Source organism: Lissotriton helveticus, chromosome 1_1 (assembly GCF_964261635.1).
Source record: "Lissotriton helveticus chromosome 1_1, aLisHel1.1, whole genome shotgun sequence".
NCBI classification, from domain to species: domain Eukaryota; kingdom Metazoa; phylum Chordata; class Amphibia; order Caudata; family Salamandridae; genus Lissotriton; species Lissotriton helveticus.
This window is the reverse complement of record NC_136057.1, coordinates 284,169,590-284,189,481: the sequence shown is the minus strand read 5'-3', so window position 1 is coordinate 284,189,481 and position 19,892 is coordinate 284,169,590. Positions and strand designations below refer to the sequence as shown.

The window sequence follows — 19,892 nt, the reverse complement described above, 5'->3', positions numbered from 1 at the left end:
CAGAGGTCGGCCTATCGATCTTGTTGTTAACTTTTTGAGGTGTTCCCTTCAGCAGTATGAGTATACCCCACAATTGCATTTTCTACTGAATATAGAAATTATTGTTGGAGATTCACTGTGGGAAAGGTGTGGAAATTCTCATGCAGCTCTGGTTCGTTTTTAAAGATTTTGAGTGTTTTCTGTCTCGAAAGAAGTTTTACTGGAAGGAAGGAGAGAAGATCACTGGTGGCACCCCGGGTTGATCTATTGAGACATTTTAATGATCATTCATTATGGTTAAAATGATTTCATATAAATCTGAAGGGCCTTAATTCAGGGCTAAATTGGTGCCGTAAGGAAACCCTGCTTGAGTATCAACCTAAAACGATATGCCTTCAGCAGACAGAACTAATCCATATCAATTGAGAACGAACCATAGACAATACTAAAATGTATTTTACTCCAAGGTTTATTGGGCATGCTCGGATGACGCACAAGAACGGTCTGCTGCTTTTTGCCTTGCAACCTATGCCAGATTTTCCAAGGTTAATCCAAAAATTCTGTTCCATTGGGCAAGGGAAGTCCATGTTGCTCCCCATTGCCCAGGAGAACATTGCACTCGGGCCTCTTTCAGCTCTGTCGCTGTACTCTTTATTCACCTTCCTTTTCAGGAGCACCTTCTGTTTCAGAGTGTGGGAGAGATTCTGCACCCCTAAAATATTTATATTTGGAACTTCACAGGATGATATAATTGAGATCTGGCAGGGGAAGTTCTTGATGTAATTCTCTCTGCTACCCGTACTTCTATTCAACTCGGTCTGTGTGTTCTCTAGGAGCGGATTCATTTTTTTCATCTTGGTGTATTAAGAGGGCTGTGGATCCTTTCATGAAGAGTTAACTAAAGTTTTGCTTTTTGCGATTTCATTGGCTGAAAAGGGACTGAAGTTGAGCACTGTTAAAGGTTATGTTGTAACTTTATTACCGCTTTAGTACTTGCCTCTATTACTTTGTTTAGAGTTCTGATTGTAGCTTATTTCCTGCAAGGATTGCAGAAAACTAATTATTTCCTCTCACAAAAGGACTGATCTCAAGTCCAAATCAAAATGTGAGTCACCTTCCTAGTGCCTTTCTTTGTTGAGCATAAAGCTCATTGTAATTTTAGCCCCTATAAGAAGCATAATGGTTCCAGAATGAACTTGGCAGGAAAATATAAGAATAAAGTGAAGGAGCATCAGTTGAATTTCTCCTCTTAGAACCCATCCGGGGTTACTCAATTCCAGAGGAACCCCCATTCTAAGAACCTTCTGCTACTGGAGTAAATAAACCCGCCTCAACTTTAAAATTGCCTCTTCACGTGTAGCAAGCCAAGTTTATCCACTTCACTGATGCACTAGCTGACTTGCTGGATGGTCCTTCGATGAAGGTTTGGTCAAAATGATGGCCCAAAATTGCAAAAACCAAGTTTTAACATAGCTGTTGACCAGCAAGCATCATGAAAACACAAGCAACTCCATCTGACCCAGCACCTCCTCAGCCCATCCTGCACTAGAGAATGGCATTGCTCAGACCTATTTAGCAAAACAATGCCAAAATGCTTTTCCCAAAGCTGCCACAATTGGGCAATCTGACGAGCTAGATCCCTGAGGCGTGTATGTGTCTGCTACAGTAACTGTCCAACTCTGTTTTTAATATGCACAGTTCTGTTGTTAATGTTATACTATGTTAGCTAATTGATGTGTTTGTGCCTGCCAATCAGATGCATGCATTGGCAAAATGTATTATGTCTGTCAAAAACACCCCACACTCGTTACCTATGTACTATTAGTGATGGTGTGTGTAATGTTCCTGATTGAATTGTTATGAATGTTAAACAAAGAAAAATAAAAACATCATATTCCTGAGGTCGTTTCTTACTCTTGCTTTACCCTTTCCTTAACTCATACCTTAACTCATTTCTTCGGCCTCCCCTAAGAGTAAGCAGTTCCATCACTACTATGTCCCTTTAAATATAATTTCAAGGGAACAAGCCTGGCTTTTGAATCTATGCATGACTTTAACCTTCAATATCGATCATAGAATTTGTGTTTTTGCTGTCCATTATACTAGCCAGTGCTGTCACTGAGATCCGGGACTTATGCTTGCACAAATCCTATGCTGTAGTTAATTTAAAATAAGTTTAGTTAAAAGCACGTTCTTTTTAAATAAATGGGCTTGCCTTTTCTGCTTACACAGAAATCCGACCTTCAACCTCTGTCAGGGAAGGGGTATTTTCTTGGTGGTTGTTAAAACTACCAAAGAGATGACAGTGGGCCAGATGTAGGTAAATTCAATTTTGCGAGTCCTTAATAGCGATTTTTACGGAATCGCTATTAAGGTCTCGCAAAATTGAAAGTTGATAGGAATCGCAAAAATATTTGCTATTCCTTAATATTCCTTGATTGCGAATCGCAAATTGAGATTTGCAATCAAGGAATACCATCCCATTCATTTCTATAGGAATGAATAGGATTTGCGCCCGCAATTTGCGAGTAACCAAGTGGCACTTGCAAGTTCTGGGCGCAATTTCAAGGGTGCAAGGGTTCCAAAAGGACACCCTGTTGCACCCCCGAAATGTGCATGAATGTGTGACACATGGCACTTTAAAAAAAAAAGCAAAAAAAGTGCTTTTATAAAGGAAATCGCTAATTACCACCAACTTGAAGTTGGTGGTAATTAGCGATTCCTTAAGGCTAAAGTGTGCTTTCTTTTGTGCTACTTACATTGCATTTAAGGAACCTTAAATGCAATCGCAAAAAATCCTTATTTTGCGAGTAGGTTTAATCTTACCTACATTGCTCAAAGCCAAATTGCGATCGCAAAGGCGGAGATTCTGCGAATTTCGGCATTTGCGGTCGCTATTTGGCTACCTACATCTGGCCCTAAGATTGAAGCCTTACACTCACTCAACACTTAAACAGTATTGCATTGTGATAGAATTTAGTTAATACATCTTCCTTTTTTCTTCAGACAGTTGTTTAAAGAATCAGACTATTTTATTTCTCTTTGTTTCCCACCCCATTATGCCCAGCATCTTACTTCTCACACTAAATGTAAAGGTAATCCTCAGGTGGTACCTACATAACACAGCCAAACATGTCAAATAAAACAATTCAATAATATATATGGGATAGCCAATACTGATTTTATGCCTTCCAAACAATCCGTTGTGAAAGATACAATATCCTGTTTCACATATTATAAGAAAGTTACAAACCTTGTTAAATAAAGGTGACCGAGGGTTTAGTCTATTAACTGCAAGGTGTAGTTATGCTCACACCTTTTACAAGTATTATACCCTAAATTTTGACTCAGCCTAAACGTCTCTTGCGGTTATACGATTGATACTCAAATCTGCTGTTTTAGTAGGAAAGAAGATCCCAGGATTGAGAAGGAAAGGTTAGTTCTGATCCACGTTCTTCATTTTGGGTATCTTGGTTATAAACAACACTCCCTCTAAATGAGAAGGGCAGCTGCAAAACATTCATTTGAGTGCTTCCGCTAACCTTACTTCTTCAGACTTGCTTTAACTGACACATTTAGACATTCTGATGCAGTGTGTCAGCTGCAGAAGCCTCAATGGAATGGGGCTAAACGACATTTTCTGACTCATTTGAAGGAACCGCATTCAACCAAAATTATAAGTACAGGCATAGCAAAGAGTTTATTCTATAGACTTTACACTCCTGTTTAAATTATGTTCAAAAAGGGGTTCTACATACCTGCACATGGAATCTGTAAACAAACCTTCATCAAGTTCCTATTATATTTTCAATGAAGTGCCTGAAAAATGTTTGTAGGCCTCAAAAGTCTAAAGTAGGCTGTAAACCAGGTGCGTTCATAGGGTATTTTGAATTGCTTTTTATGCTCAGTAAGTTACAGTTTCATGTATGATACCTGTGGCAATCGCAATTGGCCACTTAAGTTGTAATTGTTTCTAAGATCCATTGTTATAGGTTTTGTAAATGGTGTCTTTCAAAATAAGTATAGCATGTATATTCGGTTCACCTTCTGAAAATACGTTTTATATTTGGTTTATTTCTAGTTATTTGCACGCCAAATCCATTATCCACAGAGACCTAAAAAGTAATAGTATCCTTTGTTGTGAGAATGTTTTTTATCAAGAAATGCTAAGCAAGATTACAAAGGCACTGGGGAGATTAGGCTGATATCATCAAAACAAGAATGCAACAGTGCAGCTTGGATGGACCTAGATCAAATGAAAGGTAATTTTAAAAGATATTTTTTTGGCAAAAGAATAAGATGCCTTGTGTTTTACATTTTCCAAGGTTTATGTCCAGTGGAACTGTGAGAAATTACTCTGTACTGTGAGCTGAAATTGAAGCATATTGTGATATGTTTGTACTTATTCCTTACTAAAGTAACCTGCAGACATCATGTAGAAAAATACCTTGCTGCCTATGGCAGTTGTAGCTACCTTTGCAATAATTCTGGAAATCAGGTAGCATTTATAGAGCAGCTATAATATTGTTCAAGAAAAAAACCTTCATGAGATACATTTTTGCTTTGACTGAAGTCATTGACCTTAAGGAAACTTCTGTAATAGCACACTCAGGAAGATACATAAACATTACGTTAAATAATGGGTGACACAGGGTGTTTGTCTTAGATCTTTGAGACGTTCCTCAAGGAATGTGCATGATAGTATAGATTGAATGTTGTGATACGAAATGACATACATTTTGTGTGTATTCTGAACAAATTTAACCTAGCGCTAGAGGGACATCTGGCAGGCTACAATCCCAGTGATGCAACAGTAGGTTTCTGTAATTACCTGTGTTTTGTGTTTCTTTTTAATCCATTCAAAGTTGTCTGTTAGAAATACCTCAAATATTGAGGGTTGGTTATTTTTAGTTGCATTTTCAAAGCTGCTGTATTTTTACAATGTTGCTAGAATTTTAAAATGTGGGTAACTTATTTTTTCAGAAAAGCTGTACATATTATCAAATAGTACATGGTTACAAATAGCTGCTTGAGTTACATAATAGAGGTAGGTGTTGTCTAAAGAGTAGGAAGTGAGACAGAGGAGGTAAACAATGTAGATTGCAAATATTGATATTAATGCATGCATATTGATTACAATATGTATATTGGTTTTCAGAAAAGGTAGGGGAAGGGACAAATCAGTCATAAAGGCTTCTGACTATCCGATTTCCTGACTGTTTTGAGTGCTGATTAGGAGGTGAAAGTTGATCTCTCAGTGACAGTGGAACTCCAGTGAAGGCATCTTTTCAGGTGAAGGATTGAAGCCAAGTTGTAGCACAGGGTAGCTTACGACTTGCAAAAACGTTAAGGCTTCATATCTCGGGTTCCAAATTTAAGTGCATCTGTACAGAATTTGTGATGGGTAAGATGGGGCGATGCCATGGATACCTCTTTGCCAGATCCAAGGTCAGCAGGTAAGTCCTTCTGTTCTCTTCTACATTACAGATAAGATCTGGAGGCCATGGGTGCCTCCTTTATGCCTAGAAAATGCCCTCAGGGGATGTCGCGGTCACTAGCAAATAGGCTACCTAGATCCCTCCCGCCTGATGGCAATTTCCTGCAAAGTGTGGCATCTAGGTATTTCAGAATGCTGTGTTCTTCCCACACTCAAGATGGCAGATCCCCTCTCTTGATGTGTGGAGCATGTTAGCCCATCCTCGAGGTGTGGCTAAATGAGGGCTACATACCCATGGAAAAACTGGCTTGGTCAATAATTTTCCCTCTCTATTCATGACACCAAGAAAAGAACTGCCCTCTTGTGTATGTCCACCATTTGCCCTTCGAAAGCGACTTCCTTTTTGGAGTTTCGCCCATTGGACTCACTCCCTGTGCCGCTTCCTGCCAGGGAGAGGTAACTCAATGTTCGAGGCATATGAGCTGCAGATTGTACACTGTGCATAGATCGCCACCTAGTGTTGGGCCCAGATGTTTCCAGTTTGTTGTTGTCCTGAAAAGTTCTTTGGAAGTCACGAGATAGGTGACTCCTTCTTTCGACCACATTGCGCATGGGCATCGGCTCCATCCCCAGATTGTTTTTTTCCGCCGGGCTCGAATGTGTGTGTTTCCTGCGCTCCGGTTTGGAACCGAATTTCCTTCGGCACGCAATCCTCACCCAGTTCGACAGTATTGTTTTGATCGCTCTCCATCGACGTGATTCTTCACTACTTCGAAGTCTTCGATTCCGGTCGTCGACGAAGGCCTTCGGGCCTACCTAAGCCTTACTTTCTGGCTCATGGAAAGGATGCCATTCAAAAAGTGTTCTCAATGTGGGTCGAAGTTTCCCCACACCGACCTACATGAAGTGTGCAACCTTTGCCTCTCACCAGAGCATGAGGCCAAAGACTGTTCTGCTTGTGCCTCATTCCGCTCCAAGAAGACGATCCGGGACCGACGAGCTCGAAGAACTATGGCTCGCTCGTCAGCTTCCATCCCGACGACATCTTCGAGGAAGGCGTCGACGTACCAGAACACCAGCACGCCGAAGAGAGTACCAGCTCCACAGATGCCGAAGACTCCGACGTTAAGGAAGTCACTCCAGCTCAACGGGTCGTAAGTAAGAACGTCGACCCCAACCCTTCCTCGACACCCTCCAAAAAGGCTTTGGGCACACCCTCGCCTTCGGGCCCGGGTGCACACCGAGAGACTGCTACCCACTCCCCGCCTTCAGGCCCGGCAAAGAAGCCTACTAAGCCTTCAGGCAGCTCGTGCTCGAGCCAGCCTATCCCCAGTGCCGATCCTATACCAACACCGAAGAAAAAGCCATCTTCCTTAACCACGCCGACCATTGCTCCGACACCTAAGCACACGGCGCCGAAGACTGGCAGCGGCTCATCGATGCCGAAACCGCACTTGGAGCCGGCTAAAAAAAACGCCTAAAGCTCAAGAACACGCTTCGGAACCAAAAAACACCTGGAACCGAAGAAACAGGTTCCGGTACAGGACATTTCAAAAGGGCACACTAAACCAAAAGATCCAAAACCAGCTACCGACTCTGTGCCGAAAAAACCCTATGGAGCCAAAATCCTCGACGCCGAAAGATTTGCCCTATTTAGAGGAACTTTTCAGACCTGATCCTAACCAAAAAACTCTTGTAAAGGATCCTAAGACTGGTCACTTGACTCTCAGCTCCAAGAAGAGACCGCTTGAGGCGCCAGCACCTCCTCCTCCTCCTCCAAAGAAAAGAGACATTGCAACCTCTCTATTAAGGGTCTCTTCTCCACCACCTCCCTATATTGTTCCTCCTCCTACACCTCCTCCGCCTCACCATTCACCTACACCATCCCCTAATCCAGACGATGATGCAGACATAGACTGTTATGACACAGGTGGGGTGCACATGACTCAGCAGGGACCAATAGTCCCCCTCAGTCACCTAATCCATGGGATGATTACAACACCCCTGATGTGCCTTATGTCACCAAAGACGATAAATACCCTTCTAGACCTTCCCCACCAGAGGACACTATAGGTTTTAACCTACTAGTCCAAAGAGCTGCCCAATATCATGGTGTGGACTTACACACTGATGCGGTGGAGGAAGATTTCCTACTAGACACTTTTGATAACACACAAAGGTCTACTGCCATTTTGCCAATGCTTAAGGGTGTCATCAAGCACGCAGCCGAGGTTTTTAAGGATCCTGTCAGGGCTAGGGTCCTTAATCCTCGCATTGAGAAAAAATATAAAGCTGCCCCTACAGATCCAGTCTATATTAAAGGTCCAGCACCATTAGACTCTTTAGTAGTGTCTAATGCACGTAAACGTGCTAATTCTCAGACATCAGGTGAGGCCTCACCACCAGACAAAGAATCTAAGCTACTTGACGCCTCCGGAAAAAGATCAGCGTCACAAGCAGCTAATATCTGGCGCATTGCCAATACCCAAGCGTTGTTGAGCAGATATGATAGAGCATATTATGATGAACTAGAGTTCCATAATGCAGCATCTACCAGACAAATACAAAAATAAGGCCAATGAACTTATACAGGAAGGTAAAAATATTACTAATACTTCCATTCGTTGTGCCCTAGATGCTGCAGATACCGCCTCAAGGGCAATCAATACCAGCACCCTACTATGTAGACATGCTTGGCTACGTATTTCAGGTTTTAAACCTGAGGTACAAAACTCCATCCTTAATCAGCCATTTGATGAGACACATTTATTTGGCCCAAATGTTGACGTGTCTTTAGAAAAGATGAAAAAAGACACTGATACAGCAAAATCTATGGAAGCCTTGCAGCAGCAAGCTCCCAGACGTTCTTTTAGTTGCTCATCATACAGAGGCAACACTAGAGGCTATTCCTCGGAAAGTCCCTCCACTTCTTACAAGACCCCTAGCCGATCTACATTCACTAAGGGCTACCAGAGTGGGGGTTACAGGGGTAACAACAACAAAGGCAGAGGCAAAATCAACAACTCCTGCTCTGCCTCTACCCCTACCTAATGACTTTCCTCCCCTTCCCCTCCAACATTCCACTCCTATGGGGGGAAGACTGCAACAATTTCTTCCTGCCTGGACCAACATCACATCAGACAGGTGGGTGTGACAAATTATTCAGTCAGGTTACTATCTAGAACTAAGACCTACCCCCCAAACATACCACCCAAACAGCGTCCAATGTCACAAGAACATCTAACACTGTTAAAGCAAGAAGTAGTATCTCTGCTACAAAAAAGTGCAATAGAACCAGTTCCTCTGCACCAACAAAACAAGGGGGTTTACTCTCTATATTTTCTAATCCCAAAACAGGACGGCTCTCTAAGGCCTATTCTAGACCTCAGACCACTAGACATATACATACAGTCAGACCATTTTCACATGGTCACACTCCAACAAGTTCTTCCACTCCTGTCACAAAACAACTTCTTTGCTACTTTAGATCTCAAGGACGCATACTTCCACATTCCCATTCACAAGGCTCACAGGAAGTATCTCAGATTTGTGATAGACGGGCAACACTATCAATTCAAAGTACTCCCATTCGGAGTCACAACAGCAACAAGAGTATTCATCAAGTGCTTAGCAGTAGTGACAGCGCATTTACGAAGACAGCGCATCCATGTCTTCCCGTACCTAGACGACTGGCACATAAAAGCCAGCTCATACAACCGATGCGTGGAACACACTCATGCCACGATACAGCTCATCCACAAATTGGGGTTCACAATAAACCAGCCAATGTACTTTGGATGGTCCCATCTACAACCATCCAAAGTACAACAGTACCTCGATGCCACAATAAACACCTCAAGAGCGCTAGTTTATCCCACTCCAGCAAGGATAGCCAGCATGCAAACTCTTCTAACAAAGTTTCAGCTATAACACTCCCTTCCAGCACGAGTGTTCATGCAACTCATAAGGATGATGTAGGGCTCGAAAATTCCACTCGCCCGCTCGCAAATGCGAGCTAAATTTAACAAGGTCGAGCTGTTTTTAGGTTCTACTCGCCCTTTCTGGCGAGTAGGAAACCAAACTAACTTTTGTCCTCTGTCTGTGAAAACGGAGCAAATGTGACAAGATAACAAGATTTAAAGGCATTTTTATTGCTCACAAAGTTAATGAGCAATAAAGATGCCTTTAAATCTTGTTATCTTGTCACATTTGCTCCGCTTTCAGAGACGGAGGTCAAGTAGGTTGCAGTTAGGTCGAGGACATTTTTTAAGGTACTAGTCCTGCATGACTAGGGCCATTTTTTGGATTTTTCGAGCCCTGATGGCCTCTTGCATTTTCATAGTGCCCCATGCAAGACTTCAAATGCGTCCGCTACAAGAATTCTTATCACGTCAATGGAACCAGGCTCAATGTCAATTAACAGACCTAGTGTTGGTAGACGGTCGGACTCATCGCTCTGTGAAGTGGTGGAACACCAAAAACCTTTCCAAAGGATGACCGTTCCTAGAGCCAGTTCCTCAGATAATTTTGACTGCGGATGCATCGCTCTCCGGCTGGGGAGCCCACCTACTGCAACACATCATGCAAGGCAGGTGGACACCATAACAAAAGTTACTCCACATCAATCATCTGGAGTTACTAGCAATATTCCTAGCACTAAAAGCTTTCCAAAAGTAAGTATCAAACAAAGCTGTGTTAATCTGCACAGACAACATGACAGCCATGTATTACATACAGAAGCAGGGAGGCACACACTCCCTGCAGCTCTCTCAACTAGCACAGGACATATGGCGGTGGGCTATACCTCAAAACATATTCCTTCTGGCCCAGCATGTTCCAGGAGTACAAAATACCATAGCGGATCTGTTAAGTCGACAAACACAACAGACCCACGATTGGGAACTTTATATACAAGTTCTTCAGCCATTCTTTCAGATGTGGGGACAACCTCACATAGACCTATTTGCCACCCACGAAAACGCCAAATGCCCAAGCTTCTCCGCCAGATATCCACACCCACTGTCCAAAGGCAATGCGATATGGATGAACTGGTCAAACAGATTTGCATACGCTTTTCCACCTCTACCACTCATGCCACTAGTAGTACGCAAACTACAGCAGCATTCTCTCACCCTCATCCTAGTTGCTCAAACGTGGACCAGACAGCTGTGGTACACCGCACTGCTACAACTGTCTGTAGTACCGCACCAAAAATTGCACCTGTCTCCACACCTCTTAACACAGAACCGTGGAGAGATCAGACACCCGGACACAGCTCAGCTCAACCTTGCGATCTGGCTCCTGAAATCCTAGAATTTGGATATATCTGAACCTTCCTCCAGACTGCCTGAATGTCATAAAAGAAGCTAGACATCCAACCACTAGGGCATGTTATGCAGCCAAGTGGAAACGATTTGTAATATATTGTCACAACAACAATATTGATGCTCTAGATGTGTCTATTCAACACATCATAGGCTACTTACTGAATCTCCAAAGATGTAAATTAACCTATACCTCTATTAGACTACATCTTGCTGCAATAGCCGCATATCTGCAAAACAGACAACATCTATCTCTATTCAGAGTGCCTGCAGTTAAAGCCTTTATGGAAGGCCTTAAAAGAATAATTCTCCCCAGAGTACCACCTTCACCTGTGTGGAATGTAAATGTTGTTTTCACACGGTAAATGGGACCTCTCTTCGAACCCTTACACAAATGTGAACTACAATTTTTAACATGGAAGGTTGCGTTCCTAGTAGCTATTACTTCTTTGCGGAGAGTTAGTGAATTACAAGCACTAACTATTCAAAAACCCTACTTGCAAATGCATCACAAAAAGGTAGTTCAGCGTACTAATCCAAAATTCTTGCCCAAAGTCATTTCTCCCTTCCATCTCAATCAATCTGTGGAACTGCCCGTTTTCTTCTTGCAGCCACAGACAGTAGCAGAAAGAGCTCTTCATACCCTAGATGTCAAAAGAGCATTGCTATACTACATAGAGAGGACACAACCCTTTCGTACGACAAAACACTTGTTGTGTCTTTCTTACCACCACACAAAGGTAATCCCATTTCAAAATCTGGGATAGCTAGATGGATTGTCAAATGCATACAGATTTGTTACCACAAAGCTAAACGTACGCTATCTATTCCTCCTAAAGCCTTTTTAGGGAACATTCACCTAGATGACATCTGCAAAGCAGCTATATGGTCTACACCGCACACATTCACAAAACACTATTGTGTAGATGTGCAAACCAAACAACAAGCTAATGTGGGCCAGGCTGTTCTCAAAACATTATTCCAAACTACTGCAACAGATAGGGGTGGTCGCCGCTAAGAGTGGGTACTGCTATACAATCTATGCACAGTGTGCAATCTGCAGCACATATACCTCGAACGGAAAATGCTACTTACCAGTATGCATCTGTTCTTGGCATGTAGAGCTGCAGAGTTGCACACGCCCACCCGCCTCCCCGGCTACCCTTGTCTGTTCTAGTGTTATCTTAATTAGATACAAATTATATGAGCATCCTTCCTTTTCTTGCAAAGCTCCATCATTTCCCTATGGTGAAAAACAATCTGGGGATGGAGCCGATGCCCATGCGCAATGTGGTCCAAAGGAGGAGTCCCCTATCTTGTGAGTTCCAAAGAACTTTTCAGGACAACAACAAACTGCAAACATCTGGGCCCAACACTAGGTGGCGATCTATGCACAGTGTGCAACTCTGCAGCTCTACATGCCAAGAACAGATGCATACTGGTAAGTAGCATTTTCCTTCCAAGCCTATATTTTTCCAGCTCTTGGGAGTCATTCAGAATTCTCCTCAGGAGGGCTAAAGACTGTCTGGTGGTCAGAATATGTAAATAACCACTAGACACTTGGGCAACAGAGATGCAACTTTCAAAAATTAGCATTTTGCTCAAAAGTTACATTAAATTTGGCTTGTGCATCAAGTTGGGTTTAATGTAAGAATTCAGTTGATACCTTGAAATACCAACTTTAGTATTCCCATTTAGAGGTTAGCACAGCTGAGTTGTCTGTCTGTAACCCTGTTCTTGCCAATGGGGCTAGTAGCCTTTCTCACAGTAAATGAGACAATAGAGGGTTTTTATTGTCCGAACATTTAAAACACACGTTCTACTTTTTAATATACTGCACCCTGCATTATGACTTCTTTAGGGGTGACTTGTATATGTTAAAAAGGGAGGTTTGGAATTTACTATTGCCTTACCTGGTAATGTCAAGTTAGCAATTTGCAACTGCTCTGCAAGTAGGTTGTGAGTCTTGTTTTTGCTGTCTCAATTCAATTCAATTCAAAAATCTTTATTTCGTTGCTTTGCAACATAAAAGATATACAGTAATACAATAATAAAAAACATTATACAAAAACATATAATCAATGCTACGCGTCATCAGTTTAGGACAGTCTATTATAGTTTGAGGTTATCACAGAATTAATAAATAATTTAAAATACCTATTACAAAATTTTAAAAAAGCATTAAATAAAGTTTGTAACGGCCAAGGCATAAAATTTAAAATTAGCAAAAAACTTAATCCGTGGTTTGATCAAATACACATAGTATACTGTTTTAAAATGGGAGGGACAATTTCACTCTAAGAAAATATACAGCCAGAAGAAATCTACTAATTCCAAACACAATTACTTGGCTGGTATCCATTTTTAAAATTCTACCTGCTTCATTGTGGGATCTAAAGCCAATGATGCGACACAAGGGCGCTATCCATTTTTTCCTGGCTTTACCATAACTTGGACAAAAGAACAGTATATGTAAAATGTCTTCCCTCATATTATTAGAACATAAAGTGCAGTAGTCACAATTAATCTTCCCCCAGCTTTTCTCTGTTACCTTGGTTCTCAGTGTTCCGTATCTATATTTTAAGTATAGGATTTTGGCCAATGGCGGTTGAACCTCGTCAAGAAATGATTCAAAACAAGCCACGTTTTTGACCATTAAAATTTTTTCTGTCAGAGGACCATGTGTTTTAACATACACTGAATCATAGCTCACGTAGGACCAGAATGACAGTTTAACAATTTTCTTGGAGGCCGTGGTTAAAAACTCCGGCTCACTCCAGAAATGGGTTAAACCTAGTTTGGATAACCAAACTCTTACGTGTTTAAACCAATAAATTTGGTTACCACTATCTAGGTCCAAAACCTATTTCAACCCATTTTTGTAATCGGTCAATTCAGGGGTTGTCCATAGTCTAACCCATAATAATAGTGGTCTCAACATGGCATGATGATCAGTATGCTTGATGTTTAAATCTAAAAATAATGGTACCAATGGGGTATTAGTGGGAACTTTTAATAAACCCCTAATAAACTTGTTCTCCAGTGTTCCAAAGGTATCCCTGCATACTGGTCCCCATAATTCAGCTCCGTACAGAACAGCAGATTGAACCTTGTACTTAAAAATCTCTATTGCTGGGGTAACTGCCTTGTTCACACATTTAGCATATCTTTTTAATATTGGAAGACAGTTTTGTTTAAACACTATTCTTGATTTTTCTAGCTGTGGTCTCCATCCCATTGACGAGTCTAAAAGTACCCCTAAATATGTAAAGCTCTGTTCATAGTCGAGCTTATGACCATTCAACGTTAGATTTTTAAAAAAACTTTTATGCGGGTTTAATGCCATGTATTTGTTTTTTTTTATATTAATTTCTAACCCTTTTGAAGTACAATATTGCTGGAACCTATCTAATAAAATCTGGAGGCCCCGTGGCGTTTGTGATATGAGGATCGTGTCGTCCGCGAAGAGGAGGGACGGAACACGTTCCCCTCCCAAACGGGGCGAATCATTATCACAATTCTCCATATAGTCCGCAATATCATTGACAAATAGGGAAAAAAGTGTTGGAGCCAGTATGCATCCCTGGCGGACTCCTCTTTTTATTGGGATTGGGTCTGTAAGTTCCCCATTTGGGCCCCACCTGACCTTAGCCTAGTTTTCCTGGTGTAGGCCCATCACCAATTTTAGGAGTTCCCCAGGGAGTCTTTCCAAAGATTTCCAAAGTAGGTCACAGGGTATCAGGTCAAATGCTGCTCGTAGATCCACAAAGGTCACATACAAGTGGCCTCTGCGGATAATAACATATTTCCAATACAAGCAGCATAGCCTTAATACCTGGTCTATTGTCCCAGTTTTTTCCCTAAACCCCGCCTGATATTTCGATAAAACAAGTTCTTCGTCTAACCACGTATTTATACGATTTAAGATATGCCTGGCATATATCTTTTGTGTTATATCTAAAAGACTGATAGGGCGGTAGTTTGCTGGATCGCCTCTATCCCCCTTTTTAAAAATAGTGATAATTTCTGCTCCTTCCCAAGTATTTGGGATTTGGTCACCGGCCGCAATAGCATTGAATAAATGATTTAAATAAGGTGCCCAAACATCAGTGTTATGCAGATACAGGTCACCTGGGACCCTATCAAGACCAGGTGCCTTCCCTTGTTTAATTGAAGCGAGTGCTTGTTCCGTTTCATGTAGGTCGAAGACTACCAATGGGTATGTATTCACTGGCTGCATTAGGGTTGATTCACCCAGTGGAGTAACGTCAGTAATTTTGGCTGCATACAACGTTGTAAAATGTTTTACCCATGTGGCTTCGTCCAGGAAGACCTCTCTGGAGCCCTTCTCACGTTTGTTCCCCTTGGCCACTAATTCCCAGAAATGCCTCTGGTCCTTAGTTTTGGCTGCTTGTAGCATGCTGGTCCATAGTTCCTCATCCCAAGAGGATTTTGCTTTTACCAATAGACTATTGTATGATTTCCTTTTGTCTTTGACTTCCTCAGGATTTTTTCTTTTAACTGCCTCAATCAAACCTGTTTTGGCAGCACGGCATTTCTTGTTATACCAGGGTTTCCCTACTGGTTTTGCATTTACTGTACCAGTCCCTTTTTTTGGTCTTTTTGTTAAAAGGTCTAGCAATTGACTAAAGAGGAGCTTATGTAAGTTGATGAATTCCCCAGGTTCACATCTTAATGGGCAATAAGATTCAAATGTATTTACAAAAGTATGATAAATATTGGATAAGAGGTCCTCTTTTTCCAATATGTATGCCCATTTGACAGCCCTTCGGTTGTTGCTGACTATGATGTTATCTAGTATAGGCAATTGAACCTGTGTGACACCTTCCTCTATATTACCCATCCCCTTTAGTAAACTTGTAAGGAAACTAGTTTCCAGAGGGTTGTGGTCGCTGTCAAATCTTTCCTTGACTTTTAAGTCAATTGTATATGGCCACATATGAAAAGAAATAATGACATAGTCTAAATTACTTTTGTAATCTTGCCTCTTGAAAGTGGGAACTTTTGGGCTGTCAGATGGCATACGCCCATTACAAGCCCTTAGACCATGGGTTTTTAATAGCCTAGTGATCTGAAGGGCTAAAGTAGTCCCAGCTACAGTTCCGTTTTCAGTCAGGAGAGGTATCTTATTGGCCATGTCCTCGTCTTCAAACAAGTTGGCCATACCCGTGATAGGTTCATAATTACAATTCAAGTCCCCACATAGGATTACACTAGCGCCTGACTCTAAAGTGTCCATAAAAGACTCCAATTTTTCTATACATGGCGACACCTTGTGGGAAGGATGAGGACTATTATACACATTTATGAGGTTAATTACCCTTTTGTCCTCAGTTGTTATTTCAAGACCAAGGATATCTAAAAAAATTGGTATTTAAAATTTTTATACCAATATTAATAGATACACTGATCCATATTAGTAGGCCTCCTGAGGCTCGACCTCTAGTTGAGGGCACAGCCTCAATTTGGTATGTTTTATATCCCACTCTATGGACCGGGTCCGTAGCCCATGTCTCCTGTAACATACAAATATCAAAGTGTTCACATAATTATTCCAATCAGGATCACATATTTTTGCACGCACCCCGCTACGTTCCATGAAAGTAATGTAGCTAATGTAGCGTTTGACCCACAATTGCCCACTCGTATAAAAGGAGACGGGCTGCTGTTAGCACCAACCCCAATTACAACATCGGTGTTTTCTGCCATCAGAGAACTACTTCCTTCTACCTCCTTGTCACCATCAGTGTTACAGTTGATTGCACATCCGCCCCCTCCTCCCCTGTTCAATAAACTTCAATCACATTCCTCCAGACCACTGAATACATCAAACCTATTTGATATTTCCAGCGGCGTGAATGGAAATGAGTGAGCCATTCCTCTGTATTCGGGGGTACGGTGTTCCACCCAGATATAACAGAGGTTGGAGCTGGTTGGTACATATGAACAGGGTTTCTAGCTTGCTCCATATTGAAAAAATAATTGTCAAAGAGGGCTTTACTAGTTGCTAGTTGGTGTGGGAGTACTATTGATCTTGGATAAAAGTAGGTTAGAGGTCGCGGTATAATACAGTTAATCTCATTGCCATGTGGCCAGGACAATATGTATTGTACTGCGTTTTTGTCTCTAAAATTTACCACAACCACATCACCCCCTATGTCCTTAGGTCTTCCACCTAACCAGGGCAAACGTCGAACATGTATTATTTCACCATTTATATTACTGGCCTTTGGTCTATGTGAAGTTAGCCAGTGCATGATCTTGTTCTTAAGTTGAAAGAAACCTTCCCGCTTGTTTCCAGCTAATTCAGGTACCCCAGTGAGTACCACCACATAAGGTACGGCTTCTGGCGGGAGTTCTGTAGGTAGTCTCCTGCCTTGGGCTCCTCTTGTATATCTTGCTTCGTCCGCCTCCATTCTTGACTGCCCATTAAATGTGTTACCCAATTCCCTTGCCAAATTTTTATCAACCACAGTATGCGGAATATGATTCAGGGTAGCAGCTAATACTGGTGCTGGTGTTTTAGCCTGAATTGGTTTGGGATTAGGGTGATGTTTAGGTGCAGATGAAGTACTTATGGGCTTATTTTTAATTGCAGCTGGTATAACTGTTTTCAGATTATTACAAGGGGTGGTAGTGGAAGGTGTTGCCACAACGACGTCAGATGAAGGAATATACGCCGATGTTGATGCTTGGCTGGGGATTGTTACTATTGTTGGACCTTTGGTTCCTGTGGTCCTAGAGGAAATACTTTGTGTGGCCAGGTCTGCCTCTATTCTTTCCAGTCTTAACTCCACTCCTTTTAGTCTTTCAACTATGGCCAGCGTGTAACTCCTCACAATGAGTTCTATGTTATCTAGTAAATTGCTAGAAGGAATAGGTGAGGGAATTTTTATATTTGGAACATGTCCAGTATTACACTCAGAGACCAAATGAAGAGTAGATGATGGAGGTGCTGAAAGATTTAACATTGATTCTGCAGCTTCCTGCGCAACTATGGTTCCTGTAACTTCAGTGCAAATAGGATTAGCCTTCCTCCCAAACTCAGAATGGCTCAGCTTTGGTTTGGTTGGATCCAATCTGTGACGTCTCTTTTTAGTAGGTGGCGGACCGTGGTTTTTGTATGGTAATGGCCTTGATATTTTCCCTCTTACTATCTTCCCTGGCCTAACTGTAGGTGATATTATGATCTTTGATCCATTAGTAATGGTGGAGGGATCAAGAGAGGTAGTAGCGGAGTCAGTTTGTGTAGGGCCAATGGAGGGTGCTAAGCACTCCCTTAGCAATAATGGCACACTGTCCCCCGTTAATGTAACGTCCATGGTGTCAATACTCGAATCATTGTATGCTGTAGTAACAGGAGTAGGTTCAGACAGTGCCCTATTCTTGATTCGTTCAATAGAACGGCGTCGGTCAGCCCGGCGCTCAGCTAATGAGATGTCTTTGGATCCCTCAAGGGTGGCTTTAGAGAAGTAATTGTCTAAGGTGCCATTCACCAAGCCCCCTGTTTTGTCAGAGGCAGTGGCAGAGGGAGAACTACGTGCAATGATAGACATTGAAATAGGTAGCAATGGGACCAAGTTTCGCACGACTTACTTCCAATATGAATACACCGCCGAGAGGTACGGCCCAGCGGGAGATGATGGTCGTCTTTAAACGCCTCCTGGCGCGCTCCGCCTCGACGCGACTTCCGGTCGCGGAGGCCGCTGGGAGTTGTGGTCCCACACTCCCCACACCACGGCAGCACAGATGGAGAGAGGCTGCGGCGGGGGGAGGCGACCGGCAGCGGGAGCAGTAGCAAGGCAGCAGTACCGGCGGGTCAGCAAGGGTTCCCAAAAGGTGAGGCTGGAAGTCACTTAGACACTAAACGAGTTTGTGTGGCACCTGCTCCCCAGCAAATGATGGTCGTCTTTAAACGCCTCCTGGCGCGCTCCGCCTCGACGCGACGTCCGGTCGCGGAGGCCGCTGGGAGTTGTGGTCCCACACTCCCCACACCACGGCAGCACAGATGGAGAGAGGCTGCGGCGGGGGGGGCGACCGGCAGCGGGAGCAGTAGCAAGGCAGCAGTACCGGCGGGTCAGCAAGGGTTCCCAAAAGGTGAGGCTGGAAGTCACTTAGACACTAAACGAGTTTGTGTGGCACCACTTGTGGCGGCACAACTAGTGCTGTAATCCACAAGAGAGACTTTAACTTGTTGGCCCTTGATACTGCTGTTACCATATTCTTGGGACTTGCAAATAAGTTAACTTATGCCAAATGCTTATAAGCCGATCCAATTAAACACCCACTTTTTAAGGGTCCGAGCACATGCAGTGAGTGTGATTTAGCAGGTTTCAGGGCATTTCAGATTTGTTACACCAGTGCCTAGTAGTCAAAATTGAAGCAAAAAAGTGGAAGTGAACCTGCTAAAACCTTTTTATTAACAAGAAACATAACATTTCCTTAGCAAGGGACCGCCTACTCCCGTCACTCCCACCACACAGTCGTGTGATGCTCCAGGCCATGAAGTCAGTATCGGCGCTTAGAACTGACACTTCATGGCTAGAACCAGTTCAATCCATAATAGACGGCGATGCCACAACAGCTCAATGAGATTCTCAAGGCCATAGACAACATTTCTGCCTTTGGAGCATCGTAAGGCCCCATTGAACCGAGCTGAATGCCAGTCAGTTTCTCACTGACTGGCCCTGGCGTCGACTTCTCCACTCACCCTCGACCCTATGCCAATCCCTCTTTTGAGTCAGGCTCAACACCTGGCTGCACCATTACTTTTGATGCAGACTCCACAACCTCGAGGCCGGTACAGTGTCATGGCGTCACTGACTCTATTCACAGATACTATAGTTTTATTGGACTCCAAAATGAATTCTTTACCTGAACAGAACTCTCAGGAAGCCATTTTAAAGGTATGTACTGGGCACTGGTCATTACAAGTTACCCAGCTACATAACGGCGTCACTGAAAATAATTGTGTTTAGGGAGGCGCTAGGGGACGCACAGCGGGATGGCGGCTTAAACAAGCGGCTCCGCCGGGCAGATGTCAACAACGTAATTTTACATGATTAAAACGGATCGCCGATAGGAACTAAACACGTATTCCATGTCGGGAAAGTGTACAGCGTGCATTGGAG

At 42.7% G+C, this 19,892-nt stretch overlaps 1 protein-coding gene across 1 annotated transcript in view; it reads left to right on the top strand.

The window, feature by feature from the left end:
* BRAF (B-Raf proto-oncogene, serine/threonine kinase) overlaps positions 1 to 19,892 on the top strand; it is an 805,579-nt gene that overhangs the window by 560,192 nt on the left and 225,495 nt on the right. Inside the window, exon 14 of the mRNA XM_078668198.1 lies at positions 4,061 to 4,107. Coding sequence (XP_078524324.1) covers positions 4,061 to 4,107 — 47 coding nt within the window. The remainder of the gene's footprint in view (positions 1 to 4,060; positions 4,108 to 19,892) is intronic.